At 60.9% G+C, this 22,770-nt stretch overlaps 2 protein-coding genes across 5 annotated transcripts; both read left to right on the top strand.

Annotated features, from left to right (window-relative positions):
• Positions 1–15: 15 nt before the first annotated feature.
• LOC118157519 (eukaryotic translation initiation factor 4E-binding protein 2-like) lies at positions 16–1,803 on the top strand. The gene is made up of 3 exons (XM_035311897.1): positions 16–199; positions 1,423–1,607; positions 1,703–1,803. The coding sequence occupies exons 1-3, from the start codon at positions 63–65 to the stop codon at positions 1,732–1,734; spliced, it is 354 nt and encodes a 117-aa protein (XP_035167788.1). The 5' UTR covers positions 16–62; the 3' UTR covers positions 1,735–1,803.
• Positions 1,804–4,256: 2,453 nt separating this feature from the next.
• Positions 4,257–17,709, top strand: LOC118157516 (paladin). Of its 4 annotated transcripts, none has more exons than XM_035311887.1 (19): positions 4,257–4,442; positions 7,859–8,053; positions 8,229–8,331; positions 8,407–8,586; positions 8,832–8,996; positions 9,183–9,419; positions 9,579–9,727; positions 9,825–9,921; positions 10,002–10,106; positions 12,172–12,267; positions 12,420–12,554; positions 12,704–12,820; positions 12,900–13,079; positions 13,719–13,916; positions 14,000–14,140; positions 14,220–14,291; positions 14,470–14,610; positions 16,242–16,397; positions 17,386–17,709. In XM_035311887.1, exons 2-19 carry the CDS (start codon positions 7,869–7,871, stop codon positions 17,518–17,520), a joined length of 2,592 nt encoding a protein of 863 aa, XP_035167778.1. In that variant the 5' UTR covers positions 4,257–4,442; positions 7,859–7,868; the 3' UTR covers positions 17,521–17,709. The 4 variants fall into 4 exon arrangements, with proteins under 4 accessions (XP_035167778.1, XP_035167777.1, XP_035167779.1 ...); XM_035311886.1 differs by lacking the exon at positions 4,257–4,442 and adding an exon at positions 7,416–7,721; XM_035311888.1 differs by lacking the exon at positions 4,257–4,442 and adding an exon at positions 7,486–7,765.
• Positions 17,710–22,770: the final 5,061 nt, after the last annotated feature.

Below are 22,770 nucleotides of genomic sequence, written 5' to 3'. Positions count from 1 at the left end.
CGGGGGCAGGCGGCGGGCCCCGCCCCGCGGTGGCGCCGCCCCGGGGACAATAGCGCGGGGCCATGGCGTCCGCCGGCGGCCGCCCGCCCAGCCAGAGCCGCGCCATCCCCACGCGCACCGTGGCCCTGAGCGACGCCACGCAGCTGCCCCCCGCCCACTGCACCCCCGCCGGCGGCTCCCTCCCCGCCCCGGCGTGGGGGGGGGGGCGCGGGGGGCGGGCCGTTTTAGTACGCCCCCCCCCCCCCCCCCCTCCCCCCGGCTTCCAAGGGGAAAAAAAAACTAAAATCAACTTGCACCCACGCGTGACCCGCTCCCCCGATCCGTCCTGCCGCTCCGCGGCGGCCGCAGGGGTGTGGGAGCATCCCAAGAGCGGTGTGGGAACCCCTCGTGCAGCGTGGGACCCCCCCGCCGAGCGTGGGAACCCCCCCACGGAGCGTGGGAACCCCCCGTGGAGCGTGGGAACCTGCCCACGGAGCGTGGGAACACCCCCGATGAGCGTGGGAACCCTCCCCACACCCGTATCCACAGCGTGGGACCCCCTTACAGTGCATGGAACCCCCTCACAGAGCATGAGACACCCCACACGAAGAGTTGGAGCCCACCCCACGGAGCGTGGGAACCCCCCCACAGTTTGGGGACCCTCCCCGAAATGTGGGCCCCCCCTCCCCGAAATGTGGGCCCCCCCTCCCCGAAATGTGGGACCCCCCCCATGGAGTGTGGGACCCCCCCATGGAGCGTGGCAACCCCACACAGTTTGGGGACCCCCCCCACGGAGCATGGGACCCCCCCCACGCGTGGCGTGGGGCCCCCCCCCCAGTCCCCACGCAGAGGAGCCAGCCCCATTAGGGTTTATGTAGGATTTCGGGGCACCCGCAGGCACCTGGCACGGAGGGTTAACGGCGTCGGCCCCCCAAAATCCCACGGGAGCGGGGAGCGCGGGAGGCGTTTTGGGGAGAAAACCGCCCGAATCCCCTCTCCCCCCTCGCTGAGGGGTAGCTGGGGGGGGGGGGGGACACACGTCCGCGCTCGGCCGCTCGACGCCCTCCGGGTGAGCCGGCCTCCGACGGCCTCCAGCGCCCCTGGGCCTCCGCGGAGGCTCTTGGAGCGTCCTTGGCCCCGCGCCGCCGTGTTGCTCCCGCGGTGGGTTATCGGCGCTGATAAGGGCGCGGAGCAGCGGCGCGGGGCCGCGTCCTCCCTCCCCGGGCCTCCTGGAGCCTCCTGGAGCCTCTGCTTCTTGGGCTGGAGGCCCAGAGGGAGGCTGCGTGTCCTCCGCCGCGGTGGCCGGGCCGCCTCCTTCTGCAAACAGAAGAGGCTCGGGGTGGGTCCGCGAGGCCGCCCGGGTGCCTCGGAGCGGAGGCTGTCCTCGAGCGGAGGCTGTCCTCGAGGAAGAGGTGACGAAGGCCGCGTCCTCCCGCCCGCCCCAGGTACCCGCATCATCTACGACCGCAAGTTCCTGCTGGACCGCCGCAACTCGCCCATGGCGCAGACGCCGCCGTGCCACCTCCCCGACATCCCCGGCGTCACCAGCCCCGGCGCCGCCGACGAGCCCAAAGCGGAGGCCGGCAGCAGCAGCAGCCTGAGCAATCACGACGGGAAGCCGCCCGCGGGTAAGGGGAGCGGGACAAGCCTCGTGTCCCCTCCTCGGCGCCCGGGGGGACGCGCCACATCTCCACGCTCACGCCTCTCTCCGTGTCTCTTGCAGGGGACGACGCGCAGTTCGAGATGGACATCTGACCGGGCGCCCTCCTGCTCTCCTTCGCCGCTTCCCACTTGTTTTTTTTTTTTTTCCTCCCGTTTTATTTTTTTCGTGTGTTTTTGTTTGTTTGGTTTTTTTTTTTGCCACGTCGCCTCCAGCTCCCATACACCTGCCCCCTTCCCAAAACTCGTTTTAAGGAACAACGCCTGGAAATCGAGGGTTTGTTTTTTTGTTTTTTTTTTTTTTTGCTTGTTTTTTTTTTTAGCAGCCTGGCTCCCCATCCCGGGGCCAGCCGCCCTCCCCGTGCCTTCTCCCGGAAAATTTCGGCAGCCGCGGTACCCGAGGAGGTACCGGCACCGCCGATGCTGCCCCTCCGGGCGGGGAAAAGTCTTTTGGGGTCCGCGTTCGACCCCGATGGTGCCGGGCGCTGCACCCGGGCTCCCCGTTTCCACCGGGCAACGCGGCCGTGCGCTGCGGGCGGCCCTTGGTTTTACAAGATATATTTATATTTTCTGGTACTGAACAAAAAAGGGGAGAAAAGAAAAAAAAAAGGGGGGGGAGGGAGGGGAGAAATCTCGCCCTCGGGCCGGATTTCGTGCCGGGAGGGGGGGATTTGGGATCTGGGGGGGATTTTCTTTGCCAGGTGCTGGCATCGGGGTGCTGCGTGAGTGGAGGTGCGGATCGGCGTGCGGGTGGGTGCTTGCGACACGCGCACAGATATATATATGTTATATAGAGAGAGAGATATATATTTTTTTTTTTTCCTGAAAATGACGATCCGAGGGGGTCCCTCGCATCCTCGGGGCGGGGGCGACGCGTCGCGGAGCGGGGAGGGCGATGGCCGTCAGCCGCGCGGCGCGGGACCGCTGCTCCCCGAGCCGGAAAAAAACCGATAAGCCAAGGGACATCCTGACTTTCTACGACTTTCTACGACGTTTCTACGGCTTTCTACCGAGTTTCTACAACTTTCTACCGAGTTACCTTTCTCTTTGTCCTTTTCGTTTTGTTTTTGTTTGGTTTCTTAAACGGGATCCTGGCTGAAGAGCGAGGAGCGCCCGGCCTCTCGGGGCGGCTTCTCCGCTGTTCAGGGTTGTCGGTGGGGTTTTTTGTTTTTTTTTTTGGTTTTCCTGTCTCTTGAAAGAGGTGTTGGGGAGGAGAAGAGCTCTCACTGGTGGTTGCTGTTACAGCGAGGTCAATAAAGATCTTGGTTCTACGACGCCGCTGCCTGCAGGGTTTTTGGCGCGGGGCGGAGGGATGTGGGTACCCCGCAGCATCCCGCACCCGACGAGGGCGGTTTTTTTTTCCCATTTATTTGCCCGGTGGTGAATTGCTCCTCGAAAAAAACGGAGCTGTCTGCAGGGGAGAAACAAAACTCCACGTGCTGCGCACGAAACGCCCGCACCGGGGTCGAGCTTTTCGGCCCCGACGGGCGCGGTGGCGGTGGGATGCCCGCGCCACGTCGCGTCCTGGCCTTTACCATTTTCGGGCTGCCTCCGGGCTCCGTTTACATTCCTCGCCCTCCTTCCCGGTGCCACCCGAACGTGTTAAGGCTCCTTCTCTCCTTCCCCTCGGCCTGCCGGGCTTCTGTAAATATTTACGTGGCCTCAAGTGCGAGCGAGGCGGCAGTGCCGGGGCGTTTCGGGTCTCCGGGGGAGGCCATGCCGGCGTCCTGCCTGCGCTGCGGGGTTATAGGGCTGCGTGTGTGCCTGTCCCCACAGGGCTGGGGACTGCTGGCTGCCGGGGGTCCCTGGGGGCTGGAATGTATAGGGGGATCCTCAGGGGGCTGCGAGGTGCCCGGGGGTCCCCAGGGGGCTTTACGGTGCCGGGGGGTCCCCAGGGGGCTTTATGGTGCCAGGGGGTCCCCAAGGTGCTGCGAGGTGCCAGGGGGTCCCCAGGGGGCTTTACGGTGCCGAGGGGTCCCCAAGGGGTTGCAAGGTGCCAGGGGGTCCCCAAGGGGCTTTATGGTGCCAGGGGGTCCCCAGGGGGCTGCAAGGTGCTAGGGGGTCCCCAAGGGGATGCGAAGTGCAGCGGGGCCTCCAAGGGGCTTTACAGTGCCAGGGGGTCCCCAAGGGTTTGCGAGGTGCCAGGGGGTCCCCAAGGTGCTTTACGGTGCTAGGGGTCCCCCAAGGGGCTGCAAGGTGCCAGGGGGTCCCCAGGGGGCTGCAATACGTGGGGGGATCCCTAAGGGACTGTAGGGTGTGTGTGTGGTGGGGTCCCCAAGGGGCTGCAGTATACCGGGGTGTCCCCAAGGGACTTCAAGGTGCCGGGGGGTCCCCAGAGGTCTACAATGTGCGGGGGGGGGGGGGTCCCCAAGGGGCCGCAATATGTAGGGGGATCCCCAAGTGGCTGCAAAGTGCCGGTCCCCGGCCACCCCCGCTGGATCCCTCCCTTCCCCGTGCCCCTTCCCACGGCCCCGCGGGGGGCTCTGCCCGGCGTGGGGAGGGGTCCCGAGGGGGGGGGGTCCCTGCCCCGGGGCGGTTCCTCCGCGGGGCTCGGGCGGAGCGCGGCGGCCGCCGCCGGTCATTGGCAGCGCCGGGGCTGCTGAAACCCGCCCCGGCCGGCCCTCCCCGCCCGCCGACGGACGGACAGACGGACGGGCGGCCGGACAGGCGGACACCCGGCCGGACAGACGGACGGGGGTGGGGGGCGGCCGTGGGGCTGCGCCTCCAGCCCGGGCCCCGCTGCCCCTTATTATGGGGCCGGCCCGGAGCAGCCCCCCGAGGAGCTGAGTCGGGGTCGCAGCCAGGTACCGGCCCCGGGGGGATGGGGTGGGGTGGGGGGGTCCGGGGGGCTGCGGTGTGTGGGGTAAGGGGGGTGCGGCAAACGGGGGGGCTCGCCCCGTGGGGGATGCTCTGAGCCCCTGTTGGGGTGCTTGGGGGGAGGCTCGACCCCATAGAGGGGTGCTTGGGGGGATGCTCGAGCCCCTGTGGGGGTGCTTGGGGGGATGCTCGACCCCATATGGGGGTGTTCGGGGGAATGCTCATCCCCTAAGGGGGTGTTTGGGGGATGCTTGACCCCGCATAGGGGTGTTTAGGGGACACTCAATCCCATATGGGGGTGTTTAGGGGATGCTCGACCCCGAAGGGGTGTGTATGGGGGACACACATCGTTAATTCTGCCCCATAACCCTGCCTTGCCCCATCCCCGAGCCCATCTTACCCGCTCCCTGAGGGTTTTGCAGAAAATCCCCCCCGGACCCCCCCCCAGATTCCTTCCCCAGGCGCCCAGACGCCGTCCGGCTCTGCTGGCGGCACCGGGGTTGGGTTGGGAAGCGAACCCACCTCCCCGTCCCTTTTTCTTTCTTTCGCCCTTCTCGCCATCCCAAAGCCAGGACCAGCGCCCCGTTTCCCACCGAGCAGGGCGCGGTGATGGGGAGCCCCCTCTCCGAGCTGCTTTTTTTTTTTTTTTCCCAGCGAATTATTTCCTGCCGGAGCAGACGTGCCGAGGGGCACGGGCAAACGTCCCCATGGGGTTATCGCAGCGCCGGGGGTCCCCTGGGGCGCAGGGCGAGGTTTTGGGGCGCTGTGGGGCGGAGTTGGGGGGCAGAGAAACCCTCCTGGGCTTTCTAGGAAACTTCTGCTGGTTGAGATCTGGCCTTGGCCATCTGTGCCAGCTCGTTAAAATTTATAACGAGGATGGAAATCGAGGCTGGGGAGTAGGAGCCAGCGCAGAGGTGGCTTCCCGAAGGCGCCCGGCACGTGTGCAGGGAGCAGCGGGAGCCCCAGAAGCCCTGCCTGGCATCTTGCCGTCGAGCCGCAGCCTGTTGGAACCTCATTTTTGGGGAGGAAAAGCCAAAATTCCCTCCAGAGGAGAGCCCCAGGGCGTCACCCCCTTGCTCCCCGTTGCCAAGCGCTTTAGGGTCGATTTTGGGGCTTTTTGGGGTCGAGCGGCTCGCTCGCAGCTCCAGGGGCAAGCGCGGCACGGTGTGTTATTTCTCACCTTTCCTTCTTAGCTTTCTTTTCGCTCAAACTGGCAGCTTCCTTCCGGCACAGTGAGAGAAGCCCCGCTCCCACCGGCCCCGTCCTGCACCCCCCTGACACGGGCTGGGTTTGGGAGAAAGCTCCGGGATGACTTTTGGTGCCTCTGCTTGCATCCAGGTGGGGAGGATTATTTCCCCAACTTGTTTTCTCCAGGCTAAAAGCTGAATTTGCAACCGGAGAGGTGGGCAGGCCACGCTTCCTTCCCCTTTTCAACTTTCAAACGAATTCTGTTTAATGATTTGTGTATTTCTCAAGCCACTCGGTGCGCTCCAGCACGCCGCCAGCGTGCCCTTCTCACCGCTGCCCGAAAACAAGAAGCGCAAGCTCAGCACCGCGGCTCCCTCCCCGCCGCAAAGAGGATGTGCTGCCTGTTTGTTTGCTTTTTTTTTTTTGCTTTTTTTTTCGCTGAATATTCTTCATTTTGGGAAAAGAGGGGTGAGAGAGCACGGGCAGCGCCGGGCTCCATCACTTCCTCCCTGCCGGCTCGGCGGTGCCGCGTGCTCCCCGCTCCATCCGGCGGCCGCCGCGCTTCCTGCCGGCGCACCAGCGGGGAACACCACAAACTGCCCGTTTTTGGCCCAAATCCCCATCTTTTGGGGACCATCCGGGCTGCGCCCCCCCCTTGTGCACAAAGCCGGGGCAGCGCTGGCTGGCCGCCGCTTTTACCCCCCCGGAGCCAGCCCCGTGCAGTGCCCTGGGCGAAGGGCATCGCCTGTCCTAATTTAGGAAGCTGCTAATCACTGGCTGGCGTGGGCAGGGTGTAATTTGGGGCTTTCTCCCAGGGAGAGGCCGCGTCGCGTTGGCAGGGCACGAGGGCGGAGAGGACAGAGGAGAAAAAGCAACGGTGGCACCGTCGCCCCTATAACCAGGGCAAAAAGAAACCCCAAATCCAGCGCGGAATAAACCCAAATGCCCCACTGGCTGGGGGGGGGGGGGGAAATGCGGGTGGTGATTTATTTGTCCCCACTCGTCCCGCTGACAATGAGGTGGCCGGGCAAGTGCAGGCTTCCTCCCGGCCGCGGCAGATGCATCCTGCAGCTGGGGGCCCCCCCCGCTATATTTAGGCCATTGTGAGCGCCGCCTTTGGGCCCCCGCCAGCTCCCCGCGGGGGGACCGACCCGGCCTCGCGGTCTGCCCGCGGGTAGTTCGGGGGCCGACGAGGCGGCGGAGGGCTTTCGGGGCCGCTACGGGGTTGGGAAATGCCCGCCGGTGAGTGGGAACACCACTCTTTTTTTTTTTTTTTTTTCCACCAGGGCTTGCAAACGGGATTTTTTTTTGGATCGATTTTTTGGGATTTAGGGGACGTAGGGTGGCTCTCTGCACGGCGGCGAAGATCCAGCCTCTTGCAAACCTGCTGGACAGGCTGCGGAGCATCCGCAGGCTTCCAGCACGTGCTGTGCCCGGCCAGGCGAGCCCTGTGCAAGCCCGAGCGTTTGCTCTAAAAGCACGAAAAGCGCCTTTTTTTTTTTTTTCTTTTTTTTTTTTTTTCCTCCCCTGCTCTTCCCGGCAAGGACAGTCGGCGCTTTGTCCCGGGGTGGCCGAGCGTGGCGGGATGCTCCTGGCTGTCCCCTGCCTTTGGGGACGAGCGGGCTCCGCTCTCCCGCCCCGCTCCCTCCTCTGCAAGCACACGCGTGTGCACGCATGAAGCTTGCACGTGTGTGCAAGCGTGCCCGCGTCCGCACGCCCGCCCTGGTGCATGCACACGCCCCCGTGAGCACGCACGCCCCGGCGTTGCCCGCACGCCTGCGGGGGAGCCCGGGAGGAAATTGGGGCGACCCGAAACGCCCAGCTAGATTTCCCGGCTCTCCGAGCCTTTTCCACGTTGCTGGCGGGGCTCATGGCTGTCCTGCGGGGACGGGAAGCCGCCGGGTCACTCTGCAGTGCCATCTGCTGACTCATCAGATTTTGGGGACCGGATCCCGGCTTTCTCCTTCCCCCTCCGCTCCCGCAAACCGAGCCCCGATGGCGGAGGGGCCGCGGCGCTGGGAATCGGGCTGCACCGGGGCCGGACCCTGCCCGGCGGAGGACGAGGGGGGAGAAAGCCCGTAAGGAGCGCGGGAAGGAAACCGGAGAGCACGGGAAGGGCTGGGTTCGTGTTTCTTCGGAAATGGGCCTCTCCTCGCCGCGCCGGGCGGCCGAAAAAATCCCTCTCACCTCCCCCCTGCTTGTTTTCCCCGTGCAGCCGCCTGCGGATGATGGGTACGACCGCCAGCGCGGCGCAGCAGACCGGCCCGGCCTCCGCCTTCGAGAGCGTGCACGGCATCGGGACCATGGAGGACCAGCGCTCGCTGAGCATCCACTCCTTCCAGGCCCTCGGGCTGCACAACAGCAAGGCCAAATCCATCATCACCAACAAAGTGGCGCCCGTGGTCATCACGTGAGTCGGGGCGGCCGCGCGCAAGACCTTCGGGCATCGCCCTCCGTCTGGTTTGGTGTCCCCCTCGTGTTGGGTGGCCCTATTGCACGCTCCCGTCCCGCTCCAGCGAAAAAAATCGCCTTTTTTTAAAAAATAATTTTTATTTTTTCGTGACTATGCCGTGTGTTTTCTCCAGGTACAACTGCAGGGAGGAGTTCCAGATCCACGACGAGCTGCTGAAGGCCAACTACACGGTGGGGCGCATCTCCGAGGCCGCGCCGGAGCACTACCTGGTGCAGGTGGGCATCGCCGCGCCTGGCCCCCCGCCCGCCGCCGGCGCTCGGATCCGGCTCCATCTCTTTCTTACCCCGCAGGGGAAATATTTCATGGTCAGAGACGTGCACGGCAAGCTGGATGCCTTGAACACCACCGGCAGCTGCGGCGCCCCGAATTTCCGGCAAGCCAAGGGCGGCTACGCGGTGTTTGGCATGGGGCAGCCCAGCCTCAGCGGCTTCAGGCTGGTTCTGCAGAAGCTGCAGAGAGAGGGCCACAAGGTTGGTGTGGCTCAAAATCGGAGCGTTCCTGCTTTTATTTCAGCAGGGTCCCGGAAAAGTAGGGTCATGGAAAAAGTAGGGTCATGGAGAAGCAACGGGAGATCTTTGGGGACAGCAGCCTACGCGCTCCAGGGCTGCTGGCCATGGAGGAGGGAAGGCTTTGGGAAGGGAAGGTTTTTGGGAAGCCTCGTCTTAATGTAAGCAGTGCCATCCCCAGCACGCCTCATCCGTGGCTGTCTTTCCAGGAGTGTGTCTTCTTCTGCGTCCGCGAGGAGCCCGTGCTCTTCCTGCGGGTGGAGGGCGACTTCGTGGCCTACACGCCGCGGGGCAAGGAGAGCCTCCACGAGAACCTCTGCGGCCTGCGCCGAGGGCTGCGCGTGGAGGACCTGGAGCTCACCATCCGCAAAGAGGTGATGCCGGTGGGGCCGTGGCAAGGGTCACCACCCTCTGACGTTCATCTCCACGTAGTTTGGTGTCCAGCAGAGCAAAGACCTGAGGAGCTGAGATGGAGATGGCCCCCTTTGGGCATCCCACAAGGGGGGGTTGGAGGTGGTCGGCCACCCATGGGTGCTGACGGCGATCCCCGTCTCCTCCAGATCCACGACTTCGCGCAGCTGAGCGAGGGGGTCTACTACGTCTACGACGACATTGAGCGGTTGCGGGACGAGCCGCGCGCCGTGCGGGTGCAGGGCGAGGAGGACGTCCAGGTGACGGAGGAGGTGTACCGCCGGCCCGTCTTCCTCCTGCCCACCTACCGCTACCACCGCCTGCCCCTGCCCGCCGACGGCGCCCCGCTGGAGGAGCACTTCGATGCCTTCATCCGCTTCCTCAGGGTGAGACGAGGGAAAGCGCCGGCCCCGTGGGGATTTGGGGTGGTGGGGTTTGCAGGCAGGGTGCTGGGGGTGCTCATGGTAGCTCCATGCTCGTTGTTGCCGTCGTTACACCACCGCCCGTGGGCCCGCACCATCCCTCTCCTCCTCCTTTCCTCCTAGGAGAGCCCCGGCCTCCTGCTGCGGGACCCTGGCAGACCCCCCCCGGCGCTGCTCTTCAGCTGCCAGACCGGCGTGGGCAGGACCAACCTGGCCATGGCCATGGGCACCCTCGTCCTCCTCCACCACCGGGGAGCCACGCAGAAGCCCGAGTAAGCAGGGACCGTCCCCGGGGCCATGGGGTGACCCTGGTGGGCGTGGGTTTGATGCCCCCCTTTCTTTAATTTTCCCTCCCGTCCCCGCGGGCAGCCCTCAGCCGCCGGCCAAAACGTCGCCGAGGGCCAGGTTTCGGGTGATCCAGAGCTTCATCGAGGTGGTCCCCAAAGGGCAGCAGATGGTGGAGGAGGTAAGCGGGGAGCTGCACGGCCCCCGGAGAGCTCGGGGTGGGCAAGGAGGGCTCCGTTGACCAACTCTCCCCCATGCAAGGTGGACACTGCCATTGCCTTCTGCTCAGAGATGCACGACATGAAGGAAGCCATCCACGAGGCCAAGAAGAAGCTGGATGGGATTGGGGAAGACCGCCAGACCCAGGTACCACCGCCCGCGTGGCTTTGGGGGGGTGAGGAGCAACATCCCCCATGCTCAACACTGCGCCACGCCGAGCCCTGGGGTGTCGGCTGGGGGCCCTCGTTAGCGAGCCGTTAATTAGAGGATGGCTCGGCCGCTTGGCAGCAGTAATTTACAGAAATGTTTCTGTGAGCGGATGGGAAGAATGTAAATTGTGGAAATCTGAGACTTCCTGCGCCCTGGAAGCGTCCCAGGGACACGCGAACCTGGGAGGTTGGGGTGCGTTGCGTTTTGTTTTTTTTTTGGGGGGGTTGAGGGCTGTAAAGTTGGGGAAATCTGCTCTTTTTGGGCATTACCATTGCCTCTGGAAGATGCCTTTGGGCCAAAAAATATTATAAAGTATTATTTTGTCGTCTCCGAAACTGGAGAAGCGGCAGGTTGATGTCCAGCATCTCGCTCTTGGCCGGCAGAGGCGGCGCAGACCCCAGGTGCACCTGGCTCATCTTTTAACTTCCCTTCCAGCCTTTTTGGAGGCGAATTTTTCCATCAGGGTGATGAATGAGCTGCTAGAGCCGGAAAACCCAAATTTCCCCCTATCGGTTCCTTTTTTAGGGTGGATTCGGGTCCGTTTGGGGCCGCTCCAGGCGATGGCACGAAGCTGTGTCCGCTCGGCCGCGGGGCCAGGTGTGGGTGCAGCCATGGGGGCACCCGTGGGTGCCCAGGCTGGGTGCTCCGGGGGTGAAAGGTGCCCCGGGTGACCCTCTCCTCGCACCGGGGAGGGCTGCTCCTTGTCCTCCTAGACGGCGGAAAACGAATGGCCGCGGACTGCCGTAAATTAGCCGAGAGGAGTGTTTATTTGAAGTCTGCACGTAGCGAGAGCACGTTTAAACAATGGCCAGGGGCCAGGAAAATGTGCCGGGGGGTGTGTGTGGGGAGGAGAGGCAGAGAGGAAAGGCACGGAGGATTTATCCCACGAAGAACTGCCCCGAGCTGGGTGGAAAAAGTGGAGATTTAGGTCCCGGCGCGGCGGTAGGCGCGATGCAGGGGCTGGGGTGGGATGCTCGGCCGCATCCTGGCGGTACCCTGCTCTCCCCGGTCCAACCCTGGCACGGCTCCGTCCTCCTGGGCTTTGTCTGGAGTTCCCAGAGCAAACGTGCTGCTCTGCCTCCTGATAGATGGCAGCGGGATGGCTTCATCTTGCAGAAACCGCGTCGATAAAGACTCGTGAATCTATGCCGCTGCCTCGGCGACGTAACCGGCTCCACCCGGGCAGCAGGGGAGGATCTCCAGCGGTGCGCCTCCTGAATTGCAGGCTTCCCATCGTGTCTGGGATGGGGTTTTGCTTGCAGGGAAGGAGGACTGGGTGTACGTGGCCCCTGAGGTCGAGGTCGGGTGGTTTCCCAGTTGCAGAAAGTCCCCGGGTTCCCAGCTTGCGTCCCCAGCAGGACACCCAGCAGCCCCTGGGGAAACCCAGCAGCCCGAGCATCTCGGCCGTAGGGGTGTCTGGGGTGGTGTGAGCACCTTGCGTGGATCAGCCCCCCTCCTTTTGGGTTTTGCTCTCTGTCAGCATCTGGACATTGTCTCCCCGGGACAGGCAGGCAGCTCGTGTCCTGTTGGACCCGCTCCCGGCGCGTCCCTGGGTGAAGGGGAAGGCTTTGTTTGATCCGAAATGCAAATTTATGGCTCTAAGCATCACTCGGTGTGGAAAAACTTGAAATGTTTCATTTCAAAACTAAACAAAAAAAAGCAGCAAAAACTATTCCAGATAGGGTTCTGTAGGTTTTTCACCCCTCTCCTCCTTTGGAAGCAGTTTCTTTCCAAGCAAACAACTTGGTGAAGTTAGTGTAAACACGCAAAAAAAAAAAAGAAAAAACACAACAAAACCACCATGAAACCTTCTCAGGGATTCCAGTGGGATTTCTGTCTCCTTCTCCCCCAAAATGACTGTTTTAAAATGCCTTGGGCCAGCTTGCCTGCTGCTCTTCCGTGCCAGCTCGTGGTGCTCTCCTGCCCTGCGTGCTCCAGGAGAAGGGGCTCCTGCCCCAGCTCCGTGCTGGCCGTGACGAGTGCCACCCGCACTTGCTTCCAGGGGGGCAGCACCAAAGAACGCTTCCTCCAGAGGGTCCAGCAGAGCCTCGAGCGCTATTTCTACCTGCTTGCTTTCAACTACTACCTTCACGAGCAGGTAAGGGCCCCCCCGCCTTCGTCGCCGGGTGGCGGGGCCACCTCCGAGCTGCCGCGGCCGGGGGGTTTTGGAAGCGCACGGAGGCGGAGAGGTGCCGGGCAGGGGGAGCGAGCCCAGGCTGACGGCGCGCCCCCCCGGCCCCCCGCCGGCAGTACCCCCTGGGCTTTGCCCTCAGCTTCAGCAGGTGGATGTGCCGGCACCCCGAGCTGTACCGGCTGCAGGCGGACATCGGCTCCTCCGAGCTCGCCGTCCCAGGGGACCTCCTGGCCAAGGGTGCGCGGGTGCTGGTGAGTACCCGTCCTGGTGCCCGACCTCGGATTGGTTTGGCGGGGTGGGAGGAGCAGGGTTGCTCCGTGGCAGGGCAGGGGGGGAGTTTTGGGGGTCTCCAGGTCCCCAGGTGAGGATGGGACGCCCAGCCCTGTCCGTCCCGCTGCAGGTGGCGGACGAGCGCTTCTGCCCGGACGTGCTGAGCACCATCAAGGAGATGAGCGTGGCCAACTTCCGACGGGTGCCCAAGATGCCCGTCTACGGGACGGCGCAGCCCAGCTCCAAGGTGAGGGGCACGCACCCCGCACGGGGCAGGGCCACCCCTCCGGGTGCCGTCCCCTCACCTCGGCCACCCCTCGCCCTAGACCCTCGGGAGCGTCCTGCGGTACCTGACGGACGCCAAGAGGAAGCACTCGCGCATCTTGTGGGTCAACCTGCGGGAGGAGGTGGTGCTGGAGGGCAACGAGCAGGTCTACACGCTCAGGGAGCCGGGGAGCCTCGACGAGCTCGTCCCCGTGCCCGCCTCCACGCCCGAGCAGCTGGAGGTGAGCCTGGGGTTTTGGGGTGCCTCATCCCGCCTCGGGCAGGAGGGACGATGGACAAGGGTTGCACCAGGGGGAGCATGGAGGATGCTCCCCAGCACCGATCCTGGCCGGTGCTGCTGATCTTCTCCTTGTCTCTGTCATGCCTTTCCTCTTCTTTGCGCTTCTAAACTTTGCCCTCTGGCCCATTTGAGCTAAATTTGACCTCGTTTTCCATTCTTGCGAGCTTTTTTTTTGCAGATAAATAGCTGGATGTGGGACAGAGGCGTAGGTCGTGTTCCCGCTGAGGGAAAGGCATCTCCCCCTCTGCGGAGCCCTCATGAGGGATGTGCACAGGGAAACCGGGCTTTGTTAGTCCCTCAGCCCTCACAGCTCCTTTTTTGGGGCTTTTTGGGGGCTTTTTTTTGGGGCAGGGGGCAGGGGGCAGAGCTCCTCACCCTGGAGGAGCTCTGCAGGGTCCAGGAGGATTGCGGTGCCCACGGTCCCTGGGCAGAAGTGGTGGCCAGGACCTGGCATGTGGGTCTGCGTTGGCTGCAGGGTGGTTGAGAGGGGATTAAAAAAAATAAAAATAAAATCAGGGGATGAGGTGGACGAGGAGCGGGTCTGATGTTGTGAAGGCTAGGGTCCCTCCGTCCTCTGCAGAAGCTCGAGTCCGCGCTGAAGGGCGACCTGCTGAAGTCGCAGCAGTGGCTGGAGGTCTACCTGGAGGCGGAGAAGCAGAAGAAGATGTTCAAGAGCTGCCTGACCACGCAGGAGATCTTCAACCAGCACAAGAGCACCTGCCCGGGCCTGACCTACCGGCGCATCCCCATCCCCGACTTCTGCGCTCCCAAGGAGCAGGTACCGGCCGTGTCACCTCGTCCCCCAGCCTGGGCGGGCGGGGGGGCAGCACCCTCCCTAAATCCTGGCTTTGCCCTCGGCAGGACTTTGACCGGCTGCTGGAGGCGATGAAGACCACCCTGGCCGAGGACTCGCGGGCAGCCTTCGTCTTCAACTGCGCCAGCGGCCGGGGCCGGACCACCACGGCCATGGTCATCGCCGTCCTGGCGCTGTGGCACTGCGCTGTGGGTACCGGCTGCAGGGGGGCTGGGGGGGCTGGGCCCGCGCGCACCTAACGCCCCGTCCCTCCCTGCCCCGCCACAGGGCGTCCCCGAGGCCAGCGAGGACGAGATCGTGAGCGTGCCCGACGCCAAGTACACCAAGGGGGAGTTCGAGGTGAGTCCTGCGGCCGGCCTGGCCGCACGCTGTAGGGTTCCCTGAGCCCTGCAGGACGCGCCAGCCCTCCTTGCCTGGAGGGAGTAGGTCCCCCCCTGGGGCGGGAGGTGAGCATGGGCACGGGGAGGTTGGGTTGGGGGCTCCAGGTGAAGCCCCTTTTGCTTTGTCCCCACTCGAGGTCGTGATGAAGGTGGTCCAGCTCCTGCCCGACGGCCACCGGATGAAGAAGGAGGTGGACATGGCCCTGGACACGGTCAGCGAGACCATGACGCCCATGCACTACCACCTCCGAGAAATCATCATCTGCACCTACCGGCAGGTGAGCAGCACCTCCGGGCCCCTTTCCATCTGGGGGACCCCAGGGAGGACGGCTGGATCCCGGAGCGGGGCAGATTCTCCGGCTGCAGCTGTGGGATTTGTCACGAGAAGGGCGCTGGGGCTCCGTCAGCGGTGGCTTTTGGGTTCCTCCCCGGCTTTCCCCAGCGCTGTGGGATGACCCAGCACAGCCCGACGGCTCCGGCGCGCTCTCGGCGCCCACCACAGCTGGTTTAGGGGGGCTGAAGGGAAAGCAGGGAGTTAAGGTGCTGGGGCTTTTTTCACCCTTTGGGGTCCCTTCCCCAAGGTGACGGGGTCGTGGTGCTCCGGCACCCCGTGCATCCCGGCGCCGCAGCCGGCAGAGGGCAGGGCCGCTCCGTCCCCTTCTCCTCCCATCCCCGCTGGCTCCTCCGGCTCCGGCGCGGAGCTGCTCCCGTTTATGAGCAGCATTTATTTTTCGGAAGACGCCTGCCAGTTCCCGCGACCTCCCTGCCCCTCTCGCCGGTGCTTGGCAGCGAGGAGCAGCGCAGGGGTGTTCCTGGGCCGCATCCTGTTTCCCGGCCAGCTGCGTCCAGCCCGGCCTGATGGGGAAGGGAGATAAGCAGGGAGCCATCCGCTGCCCTGCTCCCCCGCCGTAGGAAGAGCCTTTTATCGCCACCTTGAAGAGGGCATGTGCAAGTGCTTGCTTTTTTTTTTTTTTTTCCTTTTTCCCCCCCCCCCCCAAAAGTGAGCCCGGGATGGGCCGGCTCCGTGGGGACATCTCTGCTCTGGCTGGCAGATGCAAGCTGGAAGAAGTGGATGTGCTTCCAGGCACCCCAAACCCCCTTCTGGGCTTTGCAGAACGGCTTTGGGTTGCATCCTGCTCTTTGTTTCGCTCTCGGGCGGGTGGGAGCAGCTTTCAGAGCCTTGCAGGGGATGCTCCGCAGGGTTAGGACGATCGGGAGGGAAGGAAAATGTGCGGTGCTCGGCTCGGATTCCTCCCTAGCCCTTCCCATCCCAACCCAGGAGGAAAAAATAGGTTGATGCATTCCTTCCGCTGCCGGAAGATGTGTTGTTTGGGGAGGTTTCCTCGGCAGGAGCCGACAGCAGCGAGCTGCCTGCTTCCTCCCAGCCTGGCTGCTGCAGAGCTGCCCTGGGTTTGCTGCAGCGTTTCTTGGGATAAACGCTACAAGGATAACAGTCTTCGTTAGGTTCCTTGGTTTACTGGTCATTTCTGCCGGGCCACGTTGCTCTGATGCTGGCCGTGGTCTTTAACCCAGTTGCGTCCTCTCCATCTCCCCCTTCTGGGCTTCGAGCAGGGTCAGAAACGCTCAGAGAAGCCACATCAGGATCCACTCGCCCCAAATATTGGCGTGTACACGCAGAGGAGATGTCTTTTCCCAGGGCAGACCTGATCTCACCGTCCTGCCATGAACAGGGCTGTGAAGTTGGGGAAAAAAAACAAAACTAAATGTAAGCCGGAGCAGTTTGCTCTGCTCCCGCCTGGAGAGGGGCAGGATGCTGGGCACGGGCATAGGAACGCCTCCTCTATTTTTGAGGGCTGTGGGGTAAAAGGGGAAGCTTTTCGTGTTGCTGGAAGCCACAGCCCGATGAGAGCTTAGGCTGCTGAGCTTCTTTTCGTCCTTGCGCTTCCAGGGGCGGTCGGGCAAGGATGAGCAGGAGCGGCGGCTGCTGCGGCTGAGGAGCTTGCAGTACCTGGAGCGCTACATCTACCTGATCCTCTTCAACGCCTACCTGCACCTGGAGAAGAAGGACTCCTGGCAGCGGCCCTTCAGCCTCTGGATGCGCGAGGTAGGGCTTTTGTGCGGACCAGAGTTTGGTGTGACGGGGAGGTGTCTCCGTTCTCAGCCATGATTCTGCACGTGCCATCGTCATGCACGTGCAACGGGTGCTGGACCCAGCCCACTGTCACCTCTCATCGCAGCCCGAAACACCAGCTCTGAGCACTCCCAGGGCTGGGAAAGCTCTGGTTGCAACACAGCGTCCTAAACAAGCTGTTTATTAACCTACCTGGATGGAGACACATCGGGTTTTAGGAAAACGCTGCACCTCGGCGAGCTGGGAGAGCCTTGTGCCTTGCCCCTAATTTGTGCTGGGAAATATTCCTGGTGCCAGGTCCTCCTCCTAGCCCAGGTCCAGGAGGTTGTATCCTGTATGTTTGCATGGGGACAACCTTACAAAGCACCCCATATTTCATTTTTTATCACGTTTTGATGTGCAAAACGCACTGTGATGCTCCTTGTCCCTCCTCTTGCTCCAGCTCCTTGACCCCAGCCTCGCTCCTCAAGGCACACCTCGCTGGAGGAGGGGGAAGACCTCAAATCCAAGAAATCCCCACCAGCCGCATTGTTCTGGAAGAAATTCCGCTCTTTTCCTCATCCTGGGCTTAAACCTGCCTCCTCTGCCCCTGTTTTCAGGGAGGAGGTGCGCCCCACCACGCATCAAAGGAGCCTTTGGCTCCACGCGGTGCTCCAGCACAAGCTTTGCATTTTCAGTTCTTTTTCCAAAAAAAAACAACCAACCATCAACAAGGCGACATTGTAACTTCTTTTCCGGAAGGGTGCCAAAGCTAACAAACCATAAAGCAGCTTATAAAACCAGGCAGCAGCTGGAGGGAAGCTCGGGGAGGGGTCGGTGCCACGCAGGCGGTGGTCCATGCTTCCCCCCGGCTCGGGGTCGCGCGCGGGGACGCAGCGGCCGCTGCTCCCCGTCCTCCTTCTGGGGCTGGAGGACGGGTGGAGGGGGCAAAACCGCCTCAGCCTCTCTGCTCTGCTTCCAGGTGGCGGCCGTGGCCGGTGTCTACGAGGTGCTGGACCGGCTGGGCTTCCCCGAGCTGGAGGGGCCGGAGGACGAGGAGCCGCTGCGGAGGCTGCGCGGGCGCTGGCGGGCGCAGAGCCACGGGGACGTGGTGTAGGGGGACGGAGAGGGATGCTGCCTTCAGGAAAATAGACTGTTCCCCCTCCCCCCCCAAAAAATAAAATAAAATAAAATAAAAAATGATAGGGAGAGGGAGGGAGGGGATAGCCCCGAAGCTACTACCTGCAGGAGAAGAATTGAGGGGGTTCTCCACGACGCAATAAAAGTGTTGTAAATTAAACAAAAAGCTGTCGGACAGGTGCTTAATAGTGAGCATGGCGTGGGTGTGTGTGGTTGTAGACACACCGATATGTATTTATGTACACACCCACGGATGGGTTTGTGTACGCACGGACCCAAGCCCTTGTACCCTGGTATATATGGCTAGGTGTACACACAGACCCAAACCTTTGCAGCCTGGGTTGGGACTCACGGTCCTTGCACATCCGGGGGTGTTTAGTTTTCGGGTGGATTTGCTTGTTCTTCCTGGTTTTCCGCTGTGGATGGGGCTGGGGTTTGGCGGTGAGAAGGCAGGGGGTGAGTGGGAGCCTTGCCTCTGAGCATCGGCTTGGTGGAAAATACATCTGGAGCATGCTTACAGGCATCATCAAGGCTGCGAGATTTATTTTTAATTAGATGATTAGATGCAAAACGGAGTTAATGAAGAAAGGGTGCTCAGTCGGGCACCCCTTCCCTGCAGGCAGGGCTCTGGGGAGGGCAGGAGCGGGACGGGACGGGACGACAGGGCCGGATGCGGGGTACCAGAGCAGCAGCACACACTCCCTCTGCCCCAGCAGCCACTTTCATCCGCTGCCAGCGGCAGGAGGTGCAGACAGCAGAAATTAAAAAGCAGAGGGTGGAAAAAAATAATTTAAAAATAGCAAGAGGTTTTATTTATTTATTTTTTTTTTAAAGCGTTGGCATGGTTCCTGCTGCAGTGTGAGAGCCCCACTTCCCCAAAGGCTCCCTCGATGGTGTTTTATTTCTGACTTCACCGGGTGTTTTGGTTTTCCTTTTTCTTTTTAAATGCAGAAATATTTTGTCCCAGCTGGGTGTTTCTGTTCATCTTTTAGCGATGGGAATGGGCTCACAGGGAATAAGGGGACGCGCTGGGCGGCTGCACCTTCTCCTGCCCCTTTGCCCCCCCGAAAACCCTGCCTAATAACCAGCGGAGAGGCTGAGCAGGGGCTTAATTAGGCAGGTTTTTAATTGCTTCGGAACCCCAGCCCTTTAATCTGGGTAATGAAGGCTGGAGATTTGCATCACCTGCACCGGGGGGCTCAAAGGCTTCTTTCTGCTTTCCCACCTTCGGAACAAGCGATTTCGAGCAGAAACAATTGACTGGAAGGAAAAGGCCGAGGGGGGTATGAATGAGCGTGGATGTGAAAAAATGAGTGTTTGTTCCCTATTTATCTGGGGGTGGGAACATTGCTGGTGAAATAAAGCCCTAAAGATGTTGGGCAGCTGGGAAGGTGAGCTGACCCAGGGCACCGGCGAGGAGCGCAAAAAAACGGGAGGGAAATTGTGCTTCGAGGTGTGCCCTCCCCGGGATGCACGCGTGGGCCGGGGTGGGGCATGGAAACTTGGAGGAAAACGCCCCAATTCCGCCCGTGGAAAAAAGAAAAAAGAAAAAAAAAAAGCTATTTGTGTCGCTGAACGTGGCCTTTGTGGGGCTGGGGGAGGCGGAGGTGGGCCCCCGTGCTTTGAAAAGGCGACCGCAGCCTCCTTCACGAGCAGAGCAAGCGAGCCCTCGGCCCCTGCCAGGGAAAATAGGTACACGCAGATGTTGCTGCGCTAGGGAATTTGCTTGCTCATGTGTGCTGCTCCTTGCTGAGCTGCTGTTCCCGTACTTTTTGTTATTAATATTTGTTGGTATCGTTGTTCCCGTCCCAAAGGCGTAATTAAAAGGAGGACGCCTGCCTGTAATGAGTTATGATGAAGTTATAACTGTTGGCGGGGCTAAGTGCTCCTTCCTGGCCACGGGAGGTAAACGTGTGTTTATTATTTTTCCCGTTTTCTTTAATTTGGTCTCTTTTTTTCATTTCGCTTCTCCTGTAAAGGAAAGTTGCTTTCTTCAGGCTCCACTCGCGCCGTCTTCATCCGTTCATACCCAGCTGTGCCTCCATAGAAACAAAAGATCTGTCAGAAAATAGATAAATTGATAAATTCTCCGCTTAAGGGGGAGAAAGGGAGCAAGGACCCTTCCTTCCCCCCCACCATGAACCTCCCCTTAAATAAAGTAGCCTGGGGAAAGGGGCTTTGACCAGCAAAGCTGCATCATCCATGGGCCGGACCTCTCACTTGGTCCTTCATCGCACATCGATGGGGGCAGGGGGTCCCCCTCAGTTTTGTCAAATCGATTCTTATTTTTATTTTTATTTATTTCAGTGTTGGAGAAGCGGCCCTGACCCAGCAGCTCCCTTGGAGGTTCCCGTGTTTTCCTTTCCGCGCCGCGCAGGGAGGCTGTTGGACCTCGGCACGGCGAGCGCATCTGTGTTTCATTTTCCAGCGAAAGAATAGCAATTAAGATGCTTCTGCAGAGCCAGGGCTCGGAAAACTAAAAATAAATGCCATGCACGAGCAGCCCCAGACTGCATCCATTAAAAGGAGAGACTGCAAAAGTCAAAAGCTGGGGGCATCGCACAGACCGCGGGCTTGAAAAGGCTTTTCCTCGCTGTTTCCTTGCATATTGGGGGCAGAAAAGCTGTTTTCTGGCCCCTGTGCGAATGAAAAATTGATTTTTCCCAGGTTGAGATGGAAGATTGGAAGCGGCGAGGCGGCTCTGTGGGACTCGCTGGCGAGCTGGCAGCGGCCGTGCCAGAACGATAAGTGGCTGTGAGGATGAGCGAGGCCCCGGGGGGACGGGAAGTGCTCAGTGGCTGGCCTGAAGGCGAGGGAAAAAAAAGCCACAGATTTGGGTTTTACACACCAGTAAGTTTCACTTTAGCGGGAGGATGATTAAAAATGAATAATGCGGTCGGCGCGTATAAAGGAGAAGGCGTATCCTCAGGGAGGCTGCGCGAAGCTAGCCTGGCTCATCGCGTTGATGTATTGGGTTCTTTTGTGTTTATTTAGGAAATTAGCCTGTTAACCTGTTTGTGGATAAATACCTCCCCGTGCATCTTGGTGCGGAGCCCATCACCCTGGTGTCAGGCCTGGGATGGGCACCGTATCTCCCACAGCTCCTCCCCATCCCCGCCGCCCCGTGTTTCCATCGGGGTCGCAGCCTTCGAGCATCCCCCTAAAACATTTTGGGTGCAGGCGCTCGCCGCAGGCGTCTCTCTCCAAACCGTGCTTTCTCGGCCGGAGCGGCGGTTCCTAGAAGGAGAGCAACTTTTTCCCTTCTCCTTTTCCACCAGGGTCTGGAAGCCGCCCAGGGCTGTTGGTATAAATCTCCCTGACCTTGTTTCCCATCTCCAGGCTCGCAGCTCGGCTCCCCTGGCACTGGAAGGGCTCGTGGTCGGGTTGGACAACCACATCTTGTGGCAGATGTCCGTGCCTATAAGCTGGATTGGTTTGAAGGGCCCCTTCCAACCCTAACCATCCCATGGAGCCCATGTGAAAAGCTAGCATGGAAAACCAAAAAAGAAACTTGTCCCAGGGGCTCGTGGAGGCTGCCTCCAGCTTTGGAGGTCTTTAAGCAGGGATTAGAGAGGGATTCGGTAGGAATGGTCTCCGGACAACGTGCCTGCCTCCACAAGCAGGGCTCATGCTTCTCAGCAGCCATCCTTGGTGGGCGCGGAGCCTCCGGGACCCTCCTGGGAGGCCTTGACCACACCTGGAAGAGCCGGAGCGGAGGCTGAAGCCCCCCCCCGGGACGGGGATCGACCCGTCTGTCCCAAGGGCTTGCAGATTTGTTCCTGCCTTGCATTGTGGCGTGGTGGGATTTAGGGAAAGGTGACTTCGCAGCCCCCCCAGGAAGGCTTCTTCCTGCACCATGGGTGTGACAAAAGCAGAGCAGGGTGCCCGAAGCCGCCTCCCTGCTTGGGAGGCCCTTGGGGGTCTCTCAGTCCTGCCCCGAGTGGCTCTGCTCGCGGGCCCCACGCTGCTGGGCCTGCCCGCGGAGGCCGGGGCCGCGTTCCCCCCGCGCGCGCCTTCTGCCACCGATGCTGCAGCAGTAAATATTTTGTTTTAATCTAATCGCGGCCCGGCATGTCTGAGGGATGAGGTCATGCTCGCTCACCGAGCCTGCTGGCAGCGGCCCTTTATTTTGGGGAGCTGGGGGGGGTGGGAACCCGAGGCTCTCCGGGGGGGGAGGAAACCCCTCCATCCCCAGCCCTGTCGGCCTGCCAGCACCGTTAATTTATTAGTGACAATCAGAGGCTGCAAATCTCAATTTCCCCCAAAAGGTACCGCAGGAATTCGGGAAGAGAGATGCCTTCACGGGTCTTGCTCTCACTGAGCTATGGGACCAGGACCCTAAATCCTTTCTTGGAGGGGTTGCACCTGGGCTTTGGGTGAACTCTTCGTGTTTTGGGACCCCAGACACCCTCTGTCCTTGCCCAGAGGCACCCCAAAACCCAAGCGGCCACCGCGGCACCTCCTGTGGCACGTCTGTTGGCCAAGGCAGAGGGAAGGGGCCACGAAGGACCCAGCGGGATGCTCACCTGCACCCTCGGGGCACGGCCCCAGCTCGGGGGGCTTGGGGCAGCGAGGGGGGCTCCGGGCATCCCTGGTGCCACTGCCCTTGTGGGGGCTGGTGTGGGGCTGGGAGGTCGGGCCGGGGCAGTTTCTCCCCCAGAACACACCCCAGATACTTTTATGGCATTTTGGGGGCATTTTCATCCCTCTTTTTTTTTTTTTTTTTTTTTTTTTGCTACGTTTTTACTATTTTGTTTTATTTCTTGTTTTTGCTTAATTTTTTGCTCTGTTTATTTTGCTGATTGTTTCCTTTTTTTTTTCTTTTTCCTTTTTGTTTGTTGATTTTTTGGGTGTTTTTTTTTTTTTCTCTTTATTTTGCTTTATTTTCTATTTTTTCTTTTTTTCTTTTTGCTCTTTTTCCTTTTTCTTGACTTTTTTTTTTTTTTCGTTTTGCTTATTTGCTTTTTTTTTTTTTCTTTCTTTCTGGTTTCCTTTTTTCCTTTTTTTTGCCCCTCCTTTTCTTCTTTTTGCTTCTTTTTTTTTGCTTCTTTTTTTTTTTTTTGCTCCACTTTTCCACGCTTTTTAAAATTTTGCTTCGCTTTCTTTTTGCTCCGCTTTTTCACGCTTCGCTTTTCTTTCGCGTCACCTCACTTTTTTTTCTTGCCTTTTTTTTTTTTTTTTTTTTTTTCTACTTTTTTTCGCTTCCTTCTCCCCCTTCCCCTCCCTC

This window comes from Oxyura jamaicensis (genome assembly GCF_011077185.1).
Source record: "Oxyura jamaicensis isolate SHBP4307 breed ruddy duck chromosome 6 unlocalized genomic scaffold, BPBGC_Ojam_1.0 oxy6_random_OJ106626, whole genome shotgun sequence".
Taxonomy (NCBI): Eukaryota; Metazoa; Chordata; class Aves; order Anseriformes; family Anatidae; genus Oxyura; species Oxyura jamaicensis.
Note: the sequence above shows the minus strand (reverse complement) of the source record. Positions and strands in the feature narration are given on the sequence as shown.

Coding starts and splice junctions, on each gene's coding strand:
- LOC118157519 (XM_035311897.1), top strand. CDS start 63: ATGGCGTCCGCCGGCGGCCGCCCGCCCAGCCAGAGCCGCGCCATCCCC. Junction 200..1,422: donor CTCCCCGCCCCGGCGTGGGG/GGGGGGGCGCGG, acceptor CCCGCCCGCCCC/AGGTACCCGCATCATCTACG. Junction 1,608..1,702: donor CGACGGGAAGCCGCCCGCGG/GTAAGGGGAGCG, acceptor TGTCTCTTGCAG/GGGACGACGCGCAGTTCGAG.
- LOC118157516 (XM_035311886.1), top strand. CDS start 7,639: ATGGCGGAGGGGCCGCGGCGCTGGGAATCGGGCTGCACCGGGGCCGGA. Junction 8,587..8,831: donor TGCAGAGAGAGGGCCACAAG/GTTGGTGTGGCT, acceptor CTGTCTTTCCAG/GAGTGTGTCTTCTTCTGCGT. Junction 16,398..17,385: donor TCAGCCTCTGGATGCGCGAG/GTAGGGCTTTTG, acceptor CTCTGCTTCCAG/GTGGCGGCCGTGGCCGGTGT.